Source organism: Sebastes umbrosus, chromosome 4 (assembly GCF_015220745.1).
Source record: "Sebastes umbrosus isolate fSebUmb1 chromosome 4, fSebUmb1.pri, whole genome shotgun sequence".
NCBI lineage: Eukaryota > Metazoa > Chordata > Actinopteri > Perciformes > Sebastidae > Sebastes > Sebastes umbrosus.
Window position 1 is genome coordinate 17,550,561 of NC_051272.1, and position 18,616 is coordinate 17,569,176.

General features: G+C 41.8%; 1 protein-coding gene across 8 annotated transcripts in view; it reads left to right on the forward strand.

The window, feature by feature from the left end:
• ccdc33 (coiled-coil domain containing 33) overlaps positions 1–18,616 on the forward strand; it is a 56,540-nt gene that overhangs the window by 27,029 nt on the left and 10,895 nt on the right. For 7 of the 8 annotated variants that reach the window (XM_037768062.1, XM_037768060.1, XM_037768068.1 and 4 more), the window contains one exon: positions 4,512–4,606. In XM_037768062.1, the coding sequence (XP_037623990.1) occupies positions 4,512–4,606 (95 nt within the window). The remainder of the gene's footprint in view (positions 1–4,511; positions 4,607–18,616) is intronic. The other variant, XM_037768066.1, reaches the window with a different exon arrangement.

An 18,616-nucleotide genomic window follows, 5' to 3' on the forward strand; every position in this document is an offset into this window, starting at 1 on the left:
TGATATTAATAATAGTGATTGTTCTGTATAGATCCTCTGGCGTCACAATATCATTTTCAGACCGGGTTATGTGTCTGGCCTGTCTGGACACAGTTGGAGCTTTCCCATCTCTGTCTCTCTCGCACCTACCGTTCTTCTAATAATAGTAAAGCTGTTGCCAAGGTACAAATGGTGAAACTCAATGTTTTATTTATTTTGTTCGCTCAAATGGATTTCCTAGCCGAGTGTCAGAACCTTAATCTGCAGCAGGGATGCCGGTCGACGCCCACATCATGTTTTCATTTATGCCTTCTTGTGAGTGGGGGTTGCCGTTAGAAATTCTTATTATTCTGGAAATCAGGGAGCAATTCTCTATTTCCACAGAAGCCATGTTCCCCATCACTCAATCTAACGTAAATGACATATGCATTTATACATATACTGGTAGAAACAGCTGAACATTTTCTTTTATATTTTGTTGTATTCAAAATATTTCTGGATAGTAGAATTCTTAATAATGAGTTATTGTTCATAATAATTATAATGTTGTAACTGAACTGTTCTTTTATGTGTCATTTGGTTTTAAAAGATGTCATGATGCTTTCCGCTCCACAAGCAGCAGGATTGGCTGTGACCACAATATATTTTCCACCCTCCTGCTTCCACCGTCCACACCTCACTGCACACGGCTGACTTCAGGTATGCTTGTCGTGCGCTTTTTTGGCCCACCTTAATTGGGTTTCCCCCTGAAGTACTTCCAGAAAGACGACGGGATGATGTATCAAAAAGCCTCCAGATCAAATCAAAAGCTCTTGTGTTTCTCCTGATCGCTGTAACCGAGCAAGGGTGGGCAGGGCATGGCTGACATCCCAGAGTCATGGCGGGGAGCTGGAGTCTGGAGAACCAGTGTGTCTTCCTCTCCTCTCTCAGAGAGCTCTGTTTGTCACTCGCTATCACCGTCTGTCACGCCACAGAGCGCCGCGGCCACACTCGCATGCATCTTTCCATCCTGGCCATGATGGCATTTCCCTCCCTCACATACTCAGCACCTCAAAAGGGAAACATGTCATCCTTCCCTTCTCACATGGTGCTAAAAAGGCCCCGCTCCCCCCGAGGGAGCTCTACTCATCCTCTTCCGATCGATCGGCTGAAACCTCGCCTTCATTCATCTACCTATCTATCCGTCTTCCTGTCTTTACGCCTCGCCATTTGTCTCCAGTCTTTACCACTTGTCTGTATGCTCACTGAGGATCTCTCAATAGCTTTTGTTGGTAATCAATATGTTGTGGCCATCTCTGTTTGGAATATAAATAATGAATATTAGTGGTTTTAATGAGGATTTAAAAAGGACAGCCTGATGCTGATGTATTCATTACATACAGCGAGTTGAATCCCTGCTACAGATGCAAATCTTTGTAATGTATGCCGCATGTTTGGATTTTGCTTTCCCTAGCAGTTCTCTTCCAAATGTTCCTTAGATTGCTTTTTTCCTCCGCATTCAACCCCCCACGCGAGGACTATTGATCGTTCCAGTGCACTAATTATGCTGCTTGGCCTTGGATGTCTCTGTGAACCGCAGTCAGTCTTTGATCAACATGTCTGGATGTCTTGCGTTACCATTAAAAAAAAAGGAAAGAAACTGTTTTGATTACAGAGCATGTTGGGATTTTGACTCCTGATCTTAGTAAAACCTGTGTGACACCTTCTTAAATGACCAATCTGTCCATCTAGAGCTGCTTCCTGTGCCATACAATGAGCTCTTAACTTGGCTGATCAGCACCTATGTGTGGGTGTGTATGTACAGTATGAGGGCAGTATTTACATATGCATCCATGCATATGCGATTATTCTGTATGTATGTGTGAGTGTGCACGCGCCTGTGGGCAAAAGTACAGGTCGGTACATCCTGCTCTGCCACCATCTGTGCTCAGGCAGGCAACAGGCCACTTCATACACACTCACCCTCTCCATATACAGTACAGCCACATAGCTCTGTTTGTGTTTGTTGATCTTTTGCTTCGTTCAAATATGAAAATGTCTTCAGTTCTAAATAAAAAATATGTGCCAGTCTGATGACGACACATTTAATTACATTGTGCTATCAATGTATTTGAAATGTATACTCGCATTAATGAAAGCTACTGTGTGCTAGGGCTGCACAGTTAATCCATTATCAATCACGATCACGATTTCGGCTTTCCAAAATTAAATGAATATGATGGACTGCGATGTTGACGTTTAAAATGCGTGGTCCGCCCATAGAAAACTCCGCTGCATATCAAATCAAGCGCTTCCTAAACTAACAGCCATCCACCAGGGGGCAATTGACATGTTTTGGCTTCACTTTTGGGGAGCTGTTATGCCGCTGCACGTGAACCCTGAAGGTTCAAGGTTCTTTATTTGTCATATGTCAATTCCAGCAAAGCAGTCATTGGAAAAGAAAATCTTTGGTCTCAGGTTCCTTCAACAATGCTCATAAAATATGTATATATAAAAGGGGAAAACACACAAGTAAATGTAAAAGCAAAATGATAATCTAAGGCATGAAATTAATTTAAAATAAATATAAACATAAGTAAGTATAAAATAGAAATGTAAATGTAAATTTGTAATTTAGTTGATTTAGTCTTTCAGATGGGAAAACTAAATGCAAACAGCATGTAGTTTGTATATGCATGAGGAGAAGTAATATATGTATCCAGCAGTGTAAACAGGAATGTAGTATGTAATAATTAGAAGTACTAAAAACATATATACAGAGGTGTAGACAAGAATTTAGTAAGGCTGTCCCGAATACCATTTTTTGGGCTTCGAAGCTTCGATGAGAAATATTCAAAGCTTCGCGCTGCAGGCTGACATGTTCTTCTGTTTGTCTCCATCTTCCCCGTTTCAGTGCCGCTGCCGCACTAATGTACACGCACACACCACTACACACAACAAACCGCAATATCCATCTGACAATAACTAATAATAATTAATGTTGAATATGAATAATGTTGTGGGATTATTCCTTATTGCCACCAATTTCTACATTATTATTATTATTATTATTACTATCGCTATATCGTTCTATCTATCTATCTATCTATCTATCTATCTATCTATCGTTCTATCTACTTTATCAGCCTGTCATGTCTCATTTTGTGAGGTGATATTGTACATCACCATTTTTTCCACATTCAAAATGTGTCTTTAATTGACAGTAGATTAATATTAATAAAAGTATTATTATTATCATTAAATCACAACACATGTTGATGCACCAGTGGGAACACACGGGGGAATCCATGACCTTAAGGTTGAATTATACATGTATTTGCACGACATTACAGTTCCAGATACACCCTCACGCTGAATGCATTTCCATGATTAGAATTTCAGTTCCGTCTGTAATTGTCAGGAATAATGGCAGCAGATCGGGAATCAATAAGGAGCTGCGGAGCCGGTGTCACTGGTGACCTTTGTGTGCGCTCCGAGGGGCCTCAGCCAATGACATTTTAAGCACAAAGGTCCCCGTGGATAAGCACTCATCAGGCGATGTGTAAATGACACTCTTGGCAATCTCTGTGTGTTTCTAAACAGTGCTCAGCCTGGCAGAACACATAGATGCACCGAAGCAGTGCATGTTTAGCCTGAGTCGTGTCTATACATAGCAGCAGAAAATATTGCAAATGGGTTAGAGACAGGTTAGAGAAAGATGCAGACATTGCAGGCATTAATAATTCAGTTGTTGGGTAAAGTATGCAGACCTGCATTATAAGCCTTAATGAGCTGAAACATCTGTCTGCCTGGGGCACGTTGTGACCCTCTCCAGCCCTGTCCATTGTAGTCCTCCGTTTGGCACTACTTCCTGTCCTCACCTGCAGGCGCCCTCCTTCTTTGCGCTCTCTCCCAGGGAGTAAGGCTTAGTCGTGCTCGGTATATGAGGATGCACACCCCCAGTGTCACTACCATCTGCCAGCTCCCCCCGGGGCACCAGCCAGGTGCTGGGCACGCTCTCACACCAGCTACGCCACAACAGCACCGCCTGCTGCGATCAGCCTCGCCGTGCCAACTGTTGATCATCACGTCCTCTCAGTCCCGCCCAGAGACTCATTATTAACCCAGGGACACCACACTGTGCTTAATATAGATTTACAGCAGACTAAAGATGGATTCAGAGTAAATTTTTGATGAACGCAGATAATTTCCTGAAGCCAAATTGAGCCCTTTGTTGTGTTGTTGCAGTGCTCCTCCTCTGTGTTCGCTGCAGGTCTCCCGGGTTGTTTCCCCTCGAGATGCAGCTTGTGTTGAACCACAGCTTTCAGTTTCTGCACTGTCTACGCTACCGTGTTTACTGGAGCTGCTGCTCTGATGTTGGAGTACTACTCCATAACCACTGAAACATTGGGACTAAAGTCAAATATGTACAGTGAGAAAATTGAGAAACTAAACTGTTGTTAAATCATGAATGTTTACACAGGTTTTAATGTGCCGTGAATCCTTCCAGCAGTGTTTCTACAGTGTTTGCTATGTGTTTGTGATGTATGCAGATAACTCATCCATGGCTCCTCCACCAGGAGCTACACAGGAAGCTGATCTCAGAAACAGGGCAGGAGGGGATGAAGGTGGAGGAGCTCCCCTAAGGGTGAGTGAGGAGCTTAATTGCTTCTGCATCACTTTGTAATACTTAGTTTTATACAGCTTTACTTACATTATCCAGGTGGTACAGGATGTGTTGTTCAGTATCGTCATGACAACAGCCATTCTTTGTGTTTCTCTTGGTGCCTTCAAATGAAACTCGTGAGCTCGTGTTTACAACATGTGACATCGTGTACACGATATGCTTGGCGTTCAAGTGGTTAAGTCGTGAAGAACACCGCTGCTAAGCAACGGCAATATTAACGTTACTGTCGGCGTCTAGAAGCCACAGAGGTTAACAATTTAGCAAGCTAGAAAGTGGGAAACATAATGCAGGAAATGCAAAGGCATAATGACAGAGGAAAAAGATGAGGCTGTTGGGAATATCAACATTTTCCTCAGACATATTATAAAATTACGAAGAATTACAACGTTCATATGGACTCTTCTCGTGAACACGGTAAACACGACCCCATTTGAAGGCACCATGTTTCCCTTATTGTTGTAGATATACTGTGTATACAGTAGAAGTGTGGACATTTCAACACTTCTACTGTATATGCAGCAGCATGTCTCATTAATTCAGATCTGAGTCCAGTCACAACACTGATATCTTTTTACCTCGTCAATGATATTTTGTTCTGTCAGAAATATCCATATAGGCTATAAGAGAATATTAAAATCACTAAACACTGCAAATCATGAAGTAATTGCTTTGTGGCAAACAGCCTCTGTAAGTAATTTTTCTTGCATTATACAAGTTCAATAATTTTAATAATAGTAGTAGTAGTAGTATTACTCCTAGTATACACATTACTTACTTCTAGGATAACCATTTACTGTATATCATCTTAAAAAGATGAGGCTCTAAACCACAGTGGATCTAATCCCTCCTATTTTACTGCATTGATACATTTGATTACTAGGGCTGCTCCCTCTTAGTTGATTAGTTGACTGATCGGTCATTTTGGTCTTAGTCGATCAACATTTCTTTAGTTGTTTAGTTGTTTTTTATGCTTTTTTCATGCTGAATGACTTATTTCCAAGAATCTTATGAGCACATCTCTGATAAACACAAGACTTAAAGTGGTGCTTCTGTGTGATTCTTTGTGAAGAAACTAAGTTTCACAGATCTGTTGATTAAATCAACTAATCCATTAGTCGACAAAATAGTATGAGTGGTCGACTTTGGTCGAGGACAGCTCTAGCTCTTACAGTCTGCATATTTGGGGCTATGTTCATCCCTGTTTTGTTTTCAGTAGATGCTTTTATGGTAGAAAACGCAATGTTGTTAAGCTTAGTCACTAACATAAAAAAGAGCTAAAAACATGTTTGCTTTCTCAAAGATTCAACCATAACAGAGCACATATTCAGGTCTACTTTATCACAAGTCAATTTTCTTTTCATTTTTTTCCCATGGTGCGCCCCCGATAGCTGTGGGGCCACAGGCCTCACTTCTCAGCTCAGTTACTCAAAAAATATGTGCTCCACTTGCCTGGAGAGGGTACTAAACACACTTTATTGCTCTTTAATAATTGCCTTTCAACATTATTATCTTAATGCAACCCCTTTTTATGGGATCTGAGAAAATACCATTTACTAGCTCTCGGGAGCAGAGTGACAATCTTCGATGTGATGTGTGTTCCACCTTTGTGTCCCGGTCTGTCTCTCTCCTGCTGTTTGGCTCCTTTATGAGGCCTGATTCATTGGCAGGCTGTAGCCATATGATATTAATAGATCTCTTTCCAGCCGGGATGGCTCTCTGGCGGGTTATGCTTGTAAGTATTATGCCCCCGGACAATGATTCTCAAAAAGGCATTCCCCAGACTGTCACTTCAGTTTTATTTTGCAAATAACTGCAGATCTTTACAGAATTTGTCACTATGTGGCTGAGTTCCTTTATACTCTGCTAGACTGTAGAAAATCAAAAGTTCTTGTTACTGCAACCCAAACTTGGCCTTGTGTTCAAGGTCACAATGTATAGCTGCATAGAGGGGGACTTCATGCATAATGTATACAATATAGCATTCATTGCTAATTAGCACTAACAGGAAAGGATGCCCCCAGATTTCCCCTGATTTTAGTCTCATTTGCATAAATATAATGGGGCACAAGAGAGTGTAAAGCCCAACGTCTGTCCTCCCCTAGGGGAGGAGGAGAGGTGTTACTGGGATCTGGGTGCACAAGTGATAATTGTTAGAGATCTGTTATTCTGATGCCCAGACCATAAACTAGACGGTGTGAAGTGAACAAAGAGACTCTGGCTAGCGAACGAATGCACCATGAACCTGAAAATGACGCAATAGAAAGATGAAGCTCAACTAGATTTTGAAAAATGTGTAGATCAATTAGTTTGTGTTCAGGGCACCAGTACAATTTGCTTTATTTTAGTTTGACAGGTGGATATTTTCCACTGTAATTAATGCGGTGACAGTGAATAAATGCTTGTTTTAGACAGATGTAATAATTATTCAAGACTGATGGCAATGCTGATGAGAGCGCACTCCAGTGATTCATCTTTCTGTATAAATGTAAAAGGCTTTGATGGAAGACTCTTTTAACAGTTGCGTTACCTGAAACTGGGAATCATAAAACGAGGCTTGAATAATGGTGAGGATTTGGGGGTGGGGGGGTTTGAGGGAAGGGGGTGATATATTATTCACAGGGGTGGGGGCCTTAAGTGCCAAATTAATTTGTTTTTTCTTTCCAGTTGGACGGCAGAATAAATGGGCGCTGTCAGTCGTGCAGTAAAGTGCCGCGCATTCATTTAGACAAGTGTTATTGCTGCACTGGAGCAATACGGTTTTGGCGAAGCAGGGCCAGCCTGGTGGGTGGAAGCTGTGTAATTATCTCTGGTTCCTATGATGGCAATGATTGCTGCAACAGCCAAGTGGTCCCAGAGCACAGCAGGTGTGACTGTCAGGCTGCAGGTTGGCGGGTCTGGGAGTGCACATGAGCAGTCGGGGTGGTTGTGACTGAATGGACCAGTGCCTAGATTTGATTTTTGTTCATTTGTGATGACAATAGCACACTGGTAGTTACTTGTGCAAATAACTTGAGTTTGATTTATTGCATGGTGACGAATATAGCTGTGGAATCCAAAAGGGACCAAACACCATCCAAACACTTTCAGCCTCATATCTGGCCTGCTGTATTACCTCCTCCTATACCATCAATGATCTGTATAATGATCTTGAAAATATCTAGAACAGATTGGTGTTGACAGACATGGCGTGGCACTGATTAAAGCAGACCAAGCAGATGTTTCCATTTTTTTTCCATTTTTCCACCATTGCTTCTAAGCAACTCTGACAACATGCAAACGCAGAAACACAGACATCTGCTGCGTTTCAAAGGACCAGCAGAACGGAAAATGAATACTAATGTCGCTGGACCGTATTTATCTGTCTGACATTCAAAAGAGCTAAAATGCTCCGCTCGTTCTCTGTGATTCAGAGGAAACTTTGAAACATGCAGGACTTTCAGTGTTGTGAGTCAGATAGTGGATATGACAGATGTTTGCCAAGAGATATGTTTTTCTATTGATGCTCACACACAGCTTGGATTGAGAGATCTTCTGCTGGTTTATTTTCTCTCTCTGAATCCCTGTGTCAATTTCTTTCTGTGCTGCAGAGGCTCAACTATGGACAGACAGAAGCATATAATAACTTTTGCAGAAAAGTAATTTTAACTCGCAAGCACAAGGTATACACACAGTAAACAAATACACACTGCATGTACAGTTTACACAAAAGAAAGATGCACAAAACGGGGTTTTGTCCTCTTCTGTTAGTCTCTGCAGTGCAAATACTCACCAGTGCAATGAAAATCCTAACAAGGCTACAATTGGCTTCAGCCTGACAGCGAGTCAGAAGCAGATCTGTTCCTCCTCATACTGTTGTGTGGTGAAGACACTGTTTGAGATGATCAACACTTACTCGGCTGACTAATGAGGTGGATTCAGAAGGGGCAAAGGGGTGGGTTGAACGTCTTTGTTAAGACGGGCCTGCAGCCCCTTTCTTTGCAGCCTGCTCCCGTGGGAGGCCTCACAGACTGCCTAATTGAATCAAGTACACATGGTGCCTCCCCCTTCAACACTCGGCCCCTCCCCGTACGAGAGGAGCGAGGAGGAGGAGAGCTCCGGCTTTGATGCTTTTGTTCTCCTCAGCCTCATGGACAACGCCAGGGGGGCTTCACCGCAACTGGTTGCCCGCTGCTGGATGGAGAGGCTCATCATCGCTGCAGCGCTCTGACAGTCGCTATCTCTGCAGCTGTTGTCACTGCACTCCTCTGCTGAGGCAGAAGATTGGTGTGTTAGACTCTGCAACACCATAAATTACTAGTCCGGCTTTGGATAGATGGAGCTGGCCCAGCCAGAAAGATCGAAAGGTTCAATAGCCCATTAAATCTGTATTTAATAGAACACAACACCCCCACAATATAATTCATATGTCAGTGGGCAGGTGGCCCAGGCGAGCAGAACAAACAAATGTTAGGAAGACGAGGACTGTGTGACTACGCATAGCTTAGTGCCTTGTATTTCCTCAGTGGCCTCGTCTTTGCTTTTCCTCAAACACGCCCAGACGCGGACTACATGTCCTTGGTGCTCGTCGCAGTTCAGCACCCTCATTTCAGAGACACAGATTGGAGTTGTGCTTCAAGGAAAAGTCTGCTTATTAGATGGCCTCCAGATGCCAGGTTAATGAAGGATCCATTTGTGAGCCAACATTCAAATATGCAATATACAGAGCAGAGAGTCTCTGAGACGTATGCTGCCTCATCCTGCTGGCTGAGCTGATGTCTAGAAATGTCATGTAGTATGTTTATTCACATAAACATGTCTGTCATGCTCCAGTTTGTATACTTTGATCTGAGTCCCTTTAAAGGGCATGATAATGGGATTTTCTATGTTGGTTTGAATATTTGTGTCATAAAACAGTCACTAGTATTTTACCAGCTAAACACAGGGAGAACAGTACAGCTGTTCTGCTGTAATTTTCTGTGTATAATCCTAAATTTGGACCATCCTTCAAAACTCTTTCTTTAATTAAAATAAGACCATCTGTAAAGCTGACTGGGCTCCTAAGTATTTTTACTAGACTCCCTCTCCAGCCAGTAACTCAATCATAAAGTCGTGCCCGGAAAGCACTATTGCAATGAACTTGGGTCAGATATGTTTAAGAGGCTAGAATGTAATTGTGGGGAACAGCTGGATTAGTCCAGGGAATGTGTATCCGCTCCTAATGATATTAGATGGGAGTCTGGCGAATACCTTCCAGCACACAGCTCTCAGTTTGATGAGCAACAGGAACGAGATATTTTCAGTCAAACATGATACAGGCTCCGTCTGCTAGACCGGCATGTGAAGTCAGGAGTCTTTCATTTCAAGCGTATCATAACCGCTGGAATTATGGAATTATTTCTTAATCATGTTTGAATTTCTGTGATGTCAGTATTGAAAATGCTGATAGCTCCGAAGCCAGCGGTAATGCATTGACTGTGTGATGGAGAGCTCAACTGGGTGTGGTGCTCTTGCCTGGGAGAGAGAGTATGAGTGAAGGACCCCTCCTCCTGGTTTGCCTCAAGCAGAAAAGATAGGATAGTCATTGGGAGAATGCATTGATGTTTCATTCTGTAAGTCCTGCTGCTAGAGCATCAATACTATGTGTTGTCTAAACCAGGGTATCCCAATTTTTTTTCTTAAAAATGATTTACCTATTTCACAACAAGCCATATCTATATACCATGAGAAGAGCGAATTTGTGCGACCGTTTTTACTGCCATTTCTGCATCACCTTTTATTGAATAAGTAAAGCAGCCAATTCAAAGAGATATACATTTGATAAATCACAACTCTGTTTTATGCATATGTTACTGAAAACATATGCACATGTTAAATACTGTAGAAATGAGACCAAATAAATGCATTCAGGTGGAGTTAACAGGCTGTCGTTTTTCCCTCCCTGCAGTAAAACAAGTCTTTCATATTAGATTCATGTTATGTCTGTTAGTGGGCTACAATTATCAGAACAATACGAACATTCAGGCTCATTCATGTGGCTGAAAGGTGCAGATATAAATGTTAAATAAAAGACTATGGAAGAAATTCTGCAAATTTATTTGGTGACGCTGATAAAATCTCCTTCGACCCACCTGTGGGGCCCAACCCAGTCTTTGGGAATGACTGACCTAAATTGTATCTGATGAGTATGAAAGTTACAGCACCTCTGCTGCACATACAACATACAGTAACACTATGATCAGGTTAAGTTATTTTAAAATATGTAGATGAATGGTGATGTTATTCTCTTTACTCATGTTGGATTTCTACTTGTAGAGTTATGTGTTTTAAACTACATATTGATTGTAAATCTACATGGGCTTTCAAAAGTCTTCTGACTGAGACTGATCAATATCCACTCTGAGTACAAATTTCAAATTCATCAGGCCTCCTTATATAGTATTGATTTTGTGCAATGGCTGCCCTGAAAAGAATCTGATTACTTTTTCCCCCATCAGTCAGAACAAACAGAAGCTTGGTAGCATAGATCTGCTGTGAATTAATACTTCCACTTTGCCTTTTTGTGATGTTTGACTGAATGGTAGAATATTAAGGAAGGAAAGAGAGGAACAGGATGAGGAACATTTTTATAAATGCTCTCCTTTGTATGTGTATTTTTGGCAATTTTGTGATTTCTCTGCCTCATCTACTGCTGAATAAAATGAAATTAACCTTGCAGAATTGTCATCCATTTGATTGTGAAACTGGTCTCTAAGCATCATCACCACTGCAATTATTCCAATAATAACAGTACGCATGTGTGAAATCCTTTTATGTATTTTTTATTGGCAGGGCTGTGGTACTCCCTGCAGGCAGGACCCCGGGTTCAGACGCAGCATAATGTATGCAGTGCTACTCCAGCAGAGCTGCGGTGTACAGTAATTTCCGAGCCTCCTGCCGCCGGGCACTGTTGAGGTTTGAGAGTATTGTAGATGGAGGGACGGCAAGTGTGGAACTGGTCCTGAATAGTAATAGCTTCACAGACACACTTTGCAGCTGTGCAGTTTAGACACAGCAGAGTGAGCAGAGTCTCTCAGCGATTCTCACACACAGAGGTTAGTGTCTGTCTGTTGGTCGATCAGCTGACGGGAGATGAAATGGGGCCATAGTGACATCTGGTGGCTTTGTATTGTTACTGTGAGGTGTGTTGAGGATTGTGATCATCGGGTTTTGTTTTTTTGGCCATTACAAACACATTGTTCAGTGAGAAATTATGTTTTAGAAAACAGTGTAAGAACACCAATTAGTAAAAGAGATTGGGTTGAAGTTGGCTATTTTAGCTGCTTTAACTGAACAGTGTGTGCAGGGGGATATATTGGCAGAATTTTAATATAATATTTATAGTTTTCTTTAGTGTATAATGACCTGAATAAAAGAATTGTTGTGTTTTTGTTACCTTAGAATGAGTCGTTTATATCTACTTAGTGAGCGTGTCCTCTTCACAAAGGCTTATTGAAAGAGGCTGGCACATGGTCTTGAGCTACGTCTTGAGCTGTGGTCGTGCGTTGCTATTGGCTCAATTTCGGCGAGTGCAGACCAGACTTTAAAGCGCATGTGTTGCATCCCCAACAATATGATGCATGTCATCTCCTCTTTTCACCCTCCTTGCTCTCGACGGAGTCCGCCATCTTGCACGGCCATGTTTCTACAGTAGCCCAGAATGGACAAACCAAACAGTTCACTTTTTCTGTTTGGGCCAATAATGTTACTCGCTCCCATCACCGCCGCTCACTCTCTCTTGCTTCACCACTCACTTCCCACGTACACACACTACGCACTGGCTCTGCTTCAAATGACCTACGCTATTCTTACAACAACTGGCGCTAGAGAGGGTCATCCACATTTTTGCGTCAGCCGTCGTAGTTCTTCTACATGCTTGGCACACGGGACAGCCTTCATTTGGTTGCAATCTGCAACCTCATTGCTAGATACCGCCAAATCCTGCACACTGCTTCTTTAACTGAATGTCTAAAAGCTTTTCTTATGTAGAATATATTCTTCTTTTGATTTTAACTCCAACCATGACTGTATGGCTTCTCTCTTTCCTCTTAAATGCCCTCCTGCCATGCTGTTGGGATTCCCCATGTCTGTGTTGAGCCAGAAATTGAAGACATTCTGTAGATAATATAATCAACAAGGCCAACAGGCATTTGGGGCTGTCTAGTATACGCAAGTCTAGGACTGAAATGTAGGCAGGACCAAGGTGCTACAAGCCGGCCTTGACAGACAAAAGCAGGAAGAAAGGCTATGGAGCAAACCAGGCATGTGTGGGAGGGGGGGTCATGAATGTGGGCGGTTCAGTCTGAGTCTAAATACAAGAGCTGAGAGCTTCAGAGACCTTGAACACTGAGGGTCATCAGAAGCCAAGGTTCTGATGGCTGTTATAAGGAAGAGCCGCGAGCACGGGTTTATTATTACCCACATTTTAATCAGTGTTTCTTATGTGGCAACAAAATACCAGAAAGAGACATTTATGTAAATTTCCACTTCGACTTACCTCACGGGCACCAAACCCTGCACAAAGCACTCCATGATTCCACATTTAACAGGCAGCGGAGTCATTAAGACAGCTCTTAGCAGGCTTATTTACTGCTAATTCCTCAGTTGTTTACCTCGGTCTCCTGTTGTTCTCTGATAAGGGCGGAGTGGGGGTTGCATGGAGCTCCTTGGCTCCGGTCTGGTGTGCAGGTTGGGCTGGGCTGCTGTGTTTGAAGTGCCATGCAGGGGCCTGTATCTATCCTCCGCAGCCGGAGCGGACCGTGTAGAACAGATTTAAAGCTATTCAGCTATTCCCACCTCAGCTAAACGTGTGACCTCTCTGATCTGAATACAGATGTGCTGCTGCTGTTGCTTCACAATGAAGCTGTTCCAGCAGCAGTGTCAGCTATTGTCTAGCTTGTCTTGTATCAGCTCAGCTCCAGCTAATGGCCTGTCGTCTGTCCGTCTATACAGGGCTGGCCATCATGAAGCCCTGCTGAATAGCACAGCCTGCTCATTAAAGATCAGAGCATTGTCCTGCACAAAATAACAGTTGAAGGGTTAACTTCTCTATTGCGCGCTCTTATCTGATTTTAGAAATGTAAAGGATGTACCTAGTATGTCCCGTCACCCCCTCCGTGCTTTTGCATGCCTCGGTCGATGTGGAGCTAATGTAAGTCTTTAACCCTCTGATGGACCCCCGGCTAATGCCATTACTTCCTCTCTACACATGACAAATGGTCTTTTCCAAGGCTGCATAAAAGCTATATAACTGATGGATGCATACCAAACAGCACTCTAAACAGCCATCTTCTCCACAGTAAAGTACACACTGGAATGGGAACAATTTATGTGGTCATCATTTGGGTCCATTGACCTTTCTTTTAATGGCAGTTGCTCTCCTGACCCGTTCTCCCAAACTGGGATTATCAAGATGCAGGGAGTTGGCTTTCAGACACAAAGCGTTCTCCATATCCTGACGGGATCTGGGGTGGACGTTGGTGTTTCCCTCCGAGCTTCATAATCACATCACTTGTCTGACCTCAGACCCGTGTTTTCGGGAAGGGGCGTGTGGCTGGGTGTTGACATCATTGCATCACTTGTCTGCCCTCTTGATGTAAATTCAATCCAACTGACAGTCCTGCCAAAATAGGAATGATGTATTATACAACAGGCACGCCTTCCGCTCTCTCATCCATCTTCATGCCCTTTTCACAGCCTCAGACACGATGTGGCGTGCTTTTAATTTTAAGCTAAGATGTTTAATTTATTTGGATTTGTTTGTTTTTGCCAGACAATCATCGGGTAACACTTTATATTATTTTTATTATTATTATTGATTAATGTCCTTGAAATAAAGCATTAGTTACTAGGTAATAATGCACTTATATGTCCATATAAGATGCTTGTTAACATTATTATGTGTTATAATCAGAATCAAGTTTTATTCATCAAGTATGTACATACAAGAAATTTGAAATATAAATAGAAACAGCAAGGAACAAGGACAACAAAGCTGGACAAATAAAGGTAAATAATAGACAGAGCTGTTATGTACACAAGTAGTGGAAAAAATAGGTGTATATAAAAATATTTTAGAAATATTTATAAAAAGCACCAATGACCAACAATCAAATTAGAATTAAATAAAATGTGTATATATAAATCAAGTGTTATTTAAGTGTAAACAATCATTTTTACAAAACCTACTGAAAAGTTTGTTGTTGCAGTTTGTGTTTACTACTTCTCTGCTCAGTTTCATACATATCTCCATATCGTTCACTCTTGGGGGTCCCTTTTGGGTACAAGCAACATTAGCGTTTGGATGTTTCTCTGAACTATTCAACAGCAAGCTGGCTTCGGTAAATGTCAACTGGTGTGTTCGTCATTAAGCTTCGGTTGTATAGCATTTTGGAAAGGTCACGTTGAGCCGGCGGGGGAAAGCAGTCACCGATACTCGCTGTGCTGTGGCTGACTGCGACCTGGACACCGGCCTGCTGTTGGCACGGCTGTAGGGCTGGTTGAGATTGCTTCACTGTCCCCAGAGGCTTAGTCATACTGCTTATACAAGTTTGATTAGGATACAGGAAACAGACAGGATTTACAGGAAACATTAGAAATTCAATGGCCTCCATAAATTATAGACTTGGTATGCTGGCTTGGTGTCCCCACATAAAAAAACAATTACACTTATCTCTTCTTGTCATGGTGAAATGTAACTAAGTTACTGTACTTAAGTACAAATTTAAAGTACTTGTACTTAAGCTACTTTATACTTGTACTGCATACATTTCAGAGGGAAATATAACTCTTTATTTCACACTGAAGCCTCCAGGAAAGCTCATTGTTTGACTGATTTTAACTGAAGGTAGACGTGATATTGGGGGCTAAACAAAGGAAGGAACAGGCTCTACTCATTTTCTTTGTATTAAGTCTCTTGAAATCCTTCAGGCTGTTACCAGCCAGGAGCAACGGCCAATTGAATTACCACATCAGGTGCTACCTGAGCTCCTGTTTGCTTGTGGTTAGAATTAACAGGAGCTCTTCATCATGCAAAGTGTATAAGTAGATATTACCAGTTAGTGTGATCTAGTCAAGAAGTACAATCAATTCAGTAATACTCTACTACTGTCAACAATTTGAGGATTCAAATAGGGCTCCGTTTTCATTGTCATTTAATCTGTTGATAATTTTCTCAATTATCAATTTGTTTTTTGGTCTCTAAAATGTCAGAAAATGGTGAAAAATGTTTCCCAAAGCCCAAGATGACGTCCTCAAATGTCTTGTTTTGTCCACAACTCAAAGATATTCAGTTTACTGTCATAGAGGAGTAAAGAAACCAGAAAAATATGCACATTTAAGAAGCTGGTATCACAGAATTTTGACTTATCTTTTCTTTAAAAATTACTCAAAGATTATAATAATAGTTGCCGATAGTTGACCACTAATCGATTAATCGTTGCAGCTCTAGAGTCAATATATGTTGGTTTGTTAAAATCTGGAGGTCATGTTTTAGCTTTATTTCCACCACCCCACTGTTGTTACTGAGCTGTATTTGCACTCTTTCACCCACACTATTCATTACGCACGGGGCTGACCCTGCTTTTACGTGCGTGCCCTGTTTGTTTATGGAGCACTGTGGTTTCATGACGGCATAACCGTAATTGACAGATGTTGATTTACAGATAATCCTTGGCTTCGGTCCCACTGTGGACCTCATAAGGAGTGGGCTTGGCTGCCAGCCTCACACGTCCTTGAGTCAAAGCAGCGTGTTGCCCTTGACACACACCTCTCTCTCCATCCCTCCTCTCACTCTGTGTCGTTCTCTCTCTAGTGCAATATTTTACAAACCTTTATACCCGCATAACGGCTTGCTGCAGATTTTATTTTATTTTGCTGACAGGGCACGTGTATGATTACATATGGGGCAAAATGTCATTTCCTCAGGGGAGTCCAGTAATTAAATTTTTTGGTGACACATTTTAGTCACAGCTGGTTGAAACAACAATTAGTTGAAATTCAATTTAGCATAATTCAATGTTATTGTAAGTAGAGTCTAAATGCAGATCAATTATTACCAATTTGACAGAATTAGAATTTAAATGTGAATTTCCCCAGATATAACTCAGAGCTACAATTAATTACTTTTATTGTTTGGTTTGCAAAGTGTATAACATAATTATGCAATTATTTCACATTTTTAATGCTACTCTATAATATAACTATGAAATATGTACAAGTTATATTTATTATCTTATGTAATATGCCCAATGTCTCTACTGGATATCAATATTAATGAAGCTTTTAGACATTTTCCCAGCACATCCTGTGTGTAAAACCATCTGTCTCCATCTGTATTCACATCTCCATCAACCACTAGGTGAAGACAATAGGGCTGCAACTAACGATTATTTTCATTGTACATTAATCTGTTGATTATTTTACTTGATTACTTGTTGGTATAAAATCTCAGAAAATGGTGAAACATGTTGATCAGTGTTTCTCAAAGCCCAAGATGACGTCCTCAAATGTCTTGTTTTGTCCACAATTTAAAGATATTCAGTTTACTGTCATAGAGGAGTAAAGAAACCAGAAAATATTCATATTTAAGAAGCTGGAATCAGAGAATTTAGACTTTAAAAAAAAAGAAAAATACTCAAACCGCTTAATCGATTATCAAAATAGTTGGGGATTAATTTAATATTTGACAACTAATCGAATAATTGTTACAACTCTAAATGCCCTGACACACCAAGCTGATGGTCGGCTTGGTGTTTCAGGGCAATGACCTCGAATAGTTAAGGTTAGGATAGGTCGTCGGGCAACAAGTCTCGTGAGAGATTCTGCAATTTCTGCAGATCTCAGATCGGATTTTGCAATTTGTGGGTTACCTTATAGACAAGACCCCATCTAGAGGCTGTTGTCAAAAAAGCCTCAGATTTGCATCTCTTTGCTTCTATGCTTTTTGTACAGACTACCGCGGCCTGCTGGTGGGGAGAGTTATTTTCTCTCACGCATGCGCAGAACGTACGTGTTAACTGGCTGTCGGCTGTAGTCTTTGCAGCGTGCTCAAACGCAACTTGTCGGCCAAGACAAAAGGTTACGTGAGGCGACGCAAGAGTCTGCCTTCATTGCCGCTAGTTCTTTGATGTCAGCTTGGTGTGTCTTGGCCTTAAAACACAAAGTGCATAATTATGAGCGACCAAAACTAGAATATTAGAAGTGAGAAATGCCTTCTTGTTAAACATCAGTCGAACTATGTAACTCTTGCTTCTCTTTTCTAATCCTGTTATTTCTTGATTAAGATCTCCACTGCAGCAGCACAGACATGAAAGAGAAACCGCTGTGCTGAATTCCTGTGGTGACGAAAGACCAGCTGGGTAAACCACTAGATCTTCCTTTCTCCGTTTTTTTTATTAATTTTTTTTCCCTCCTTTCTGCTTCAGTTCTCCAACACCCCTTTTACCTCCATGGGTTTTAGCACACTACAAGTATTTCCGCTCGGCTTGTCATGCGTGGATGGCGCCATGGGACGGCTGAGGAGGAAGGTGCTTTTATAGGGTGGAAGGACGGGGAGGATGCTGAGGTCAAATGTGGGAAAAGAGGAAAAAAAGAGTGAAGTCTGGATCAGATGAAGGATTGAAAGGAAGAAATAAAAGGTGGTGGACAGGAATGGTGGAATATATGGATGTAGAGAAAGCTCCCGGGAGCTGCTTTGCTCTGGCAGGCTAATTGAAGCTCAGTGTGGCAGTGGACTCTGAGCTGTCACTCCAATGAAGAGCCCATTTGCTGCATTTTGCAGGCTGTGTGCTGAATTCTGATGATGCTACAGAAAGCCCAGACACTGTTTCACTGAGCCCCCCCCCCCCTCTCCCCCTCCTCCATCTACTGCATGGGGACACACATCCCATTCCCCTCCCCAGCTCCCCACAGATTATATGTAACAGGGTCAGAGGCATTCTGAACACGAGCAGCGAC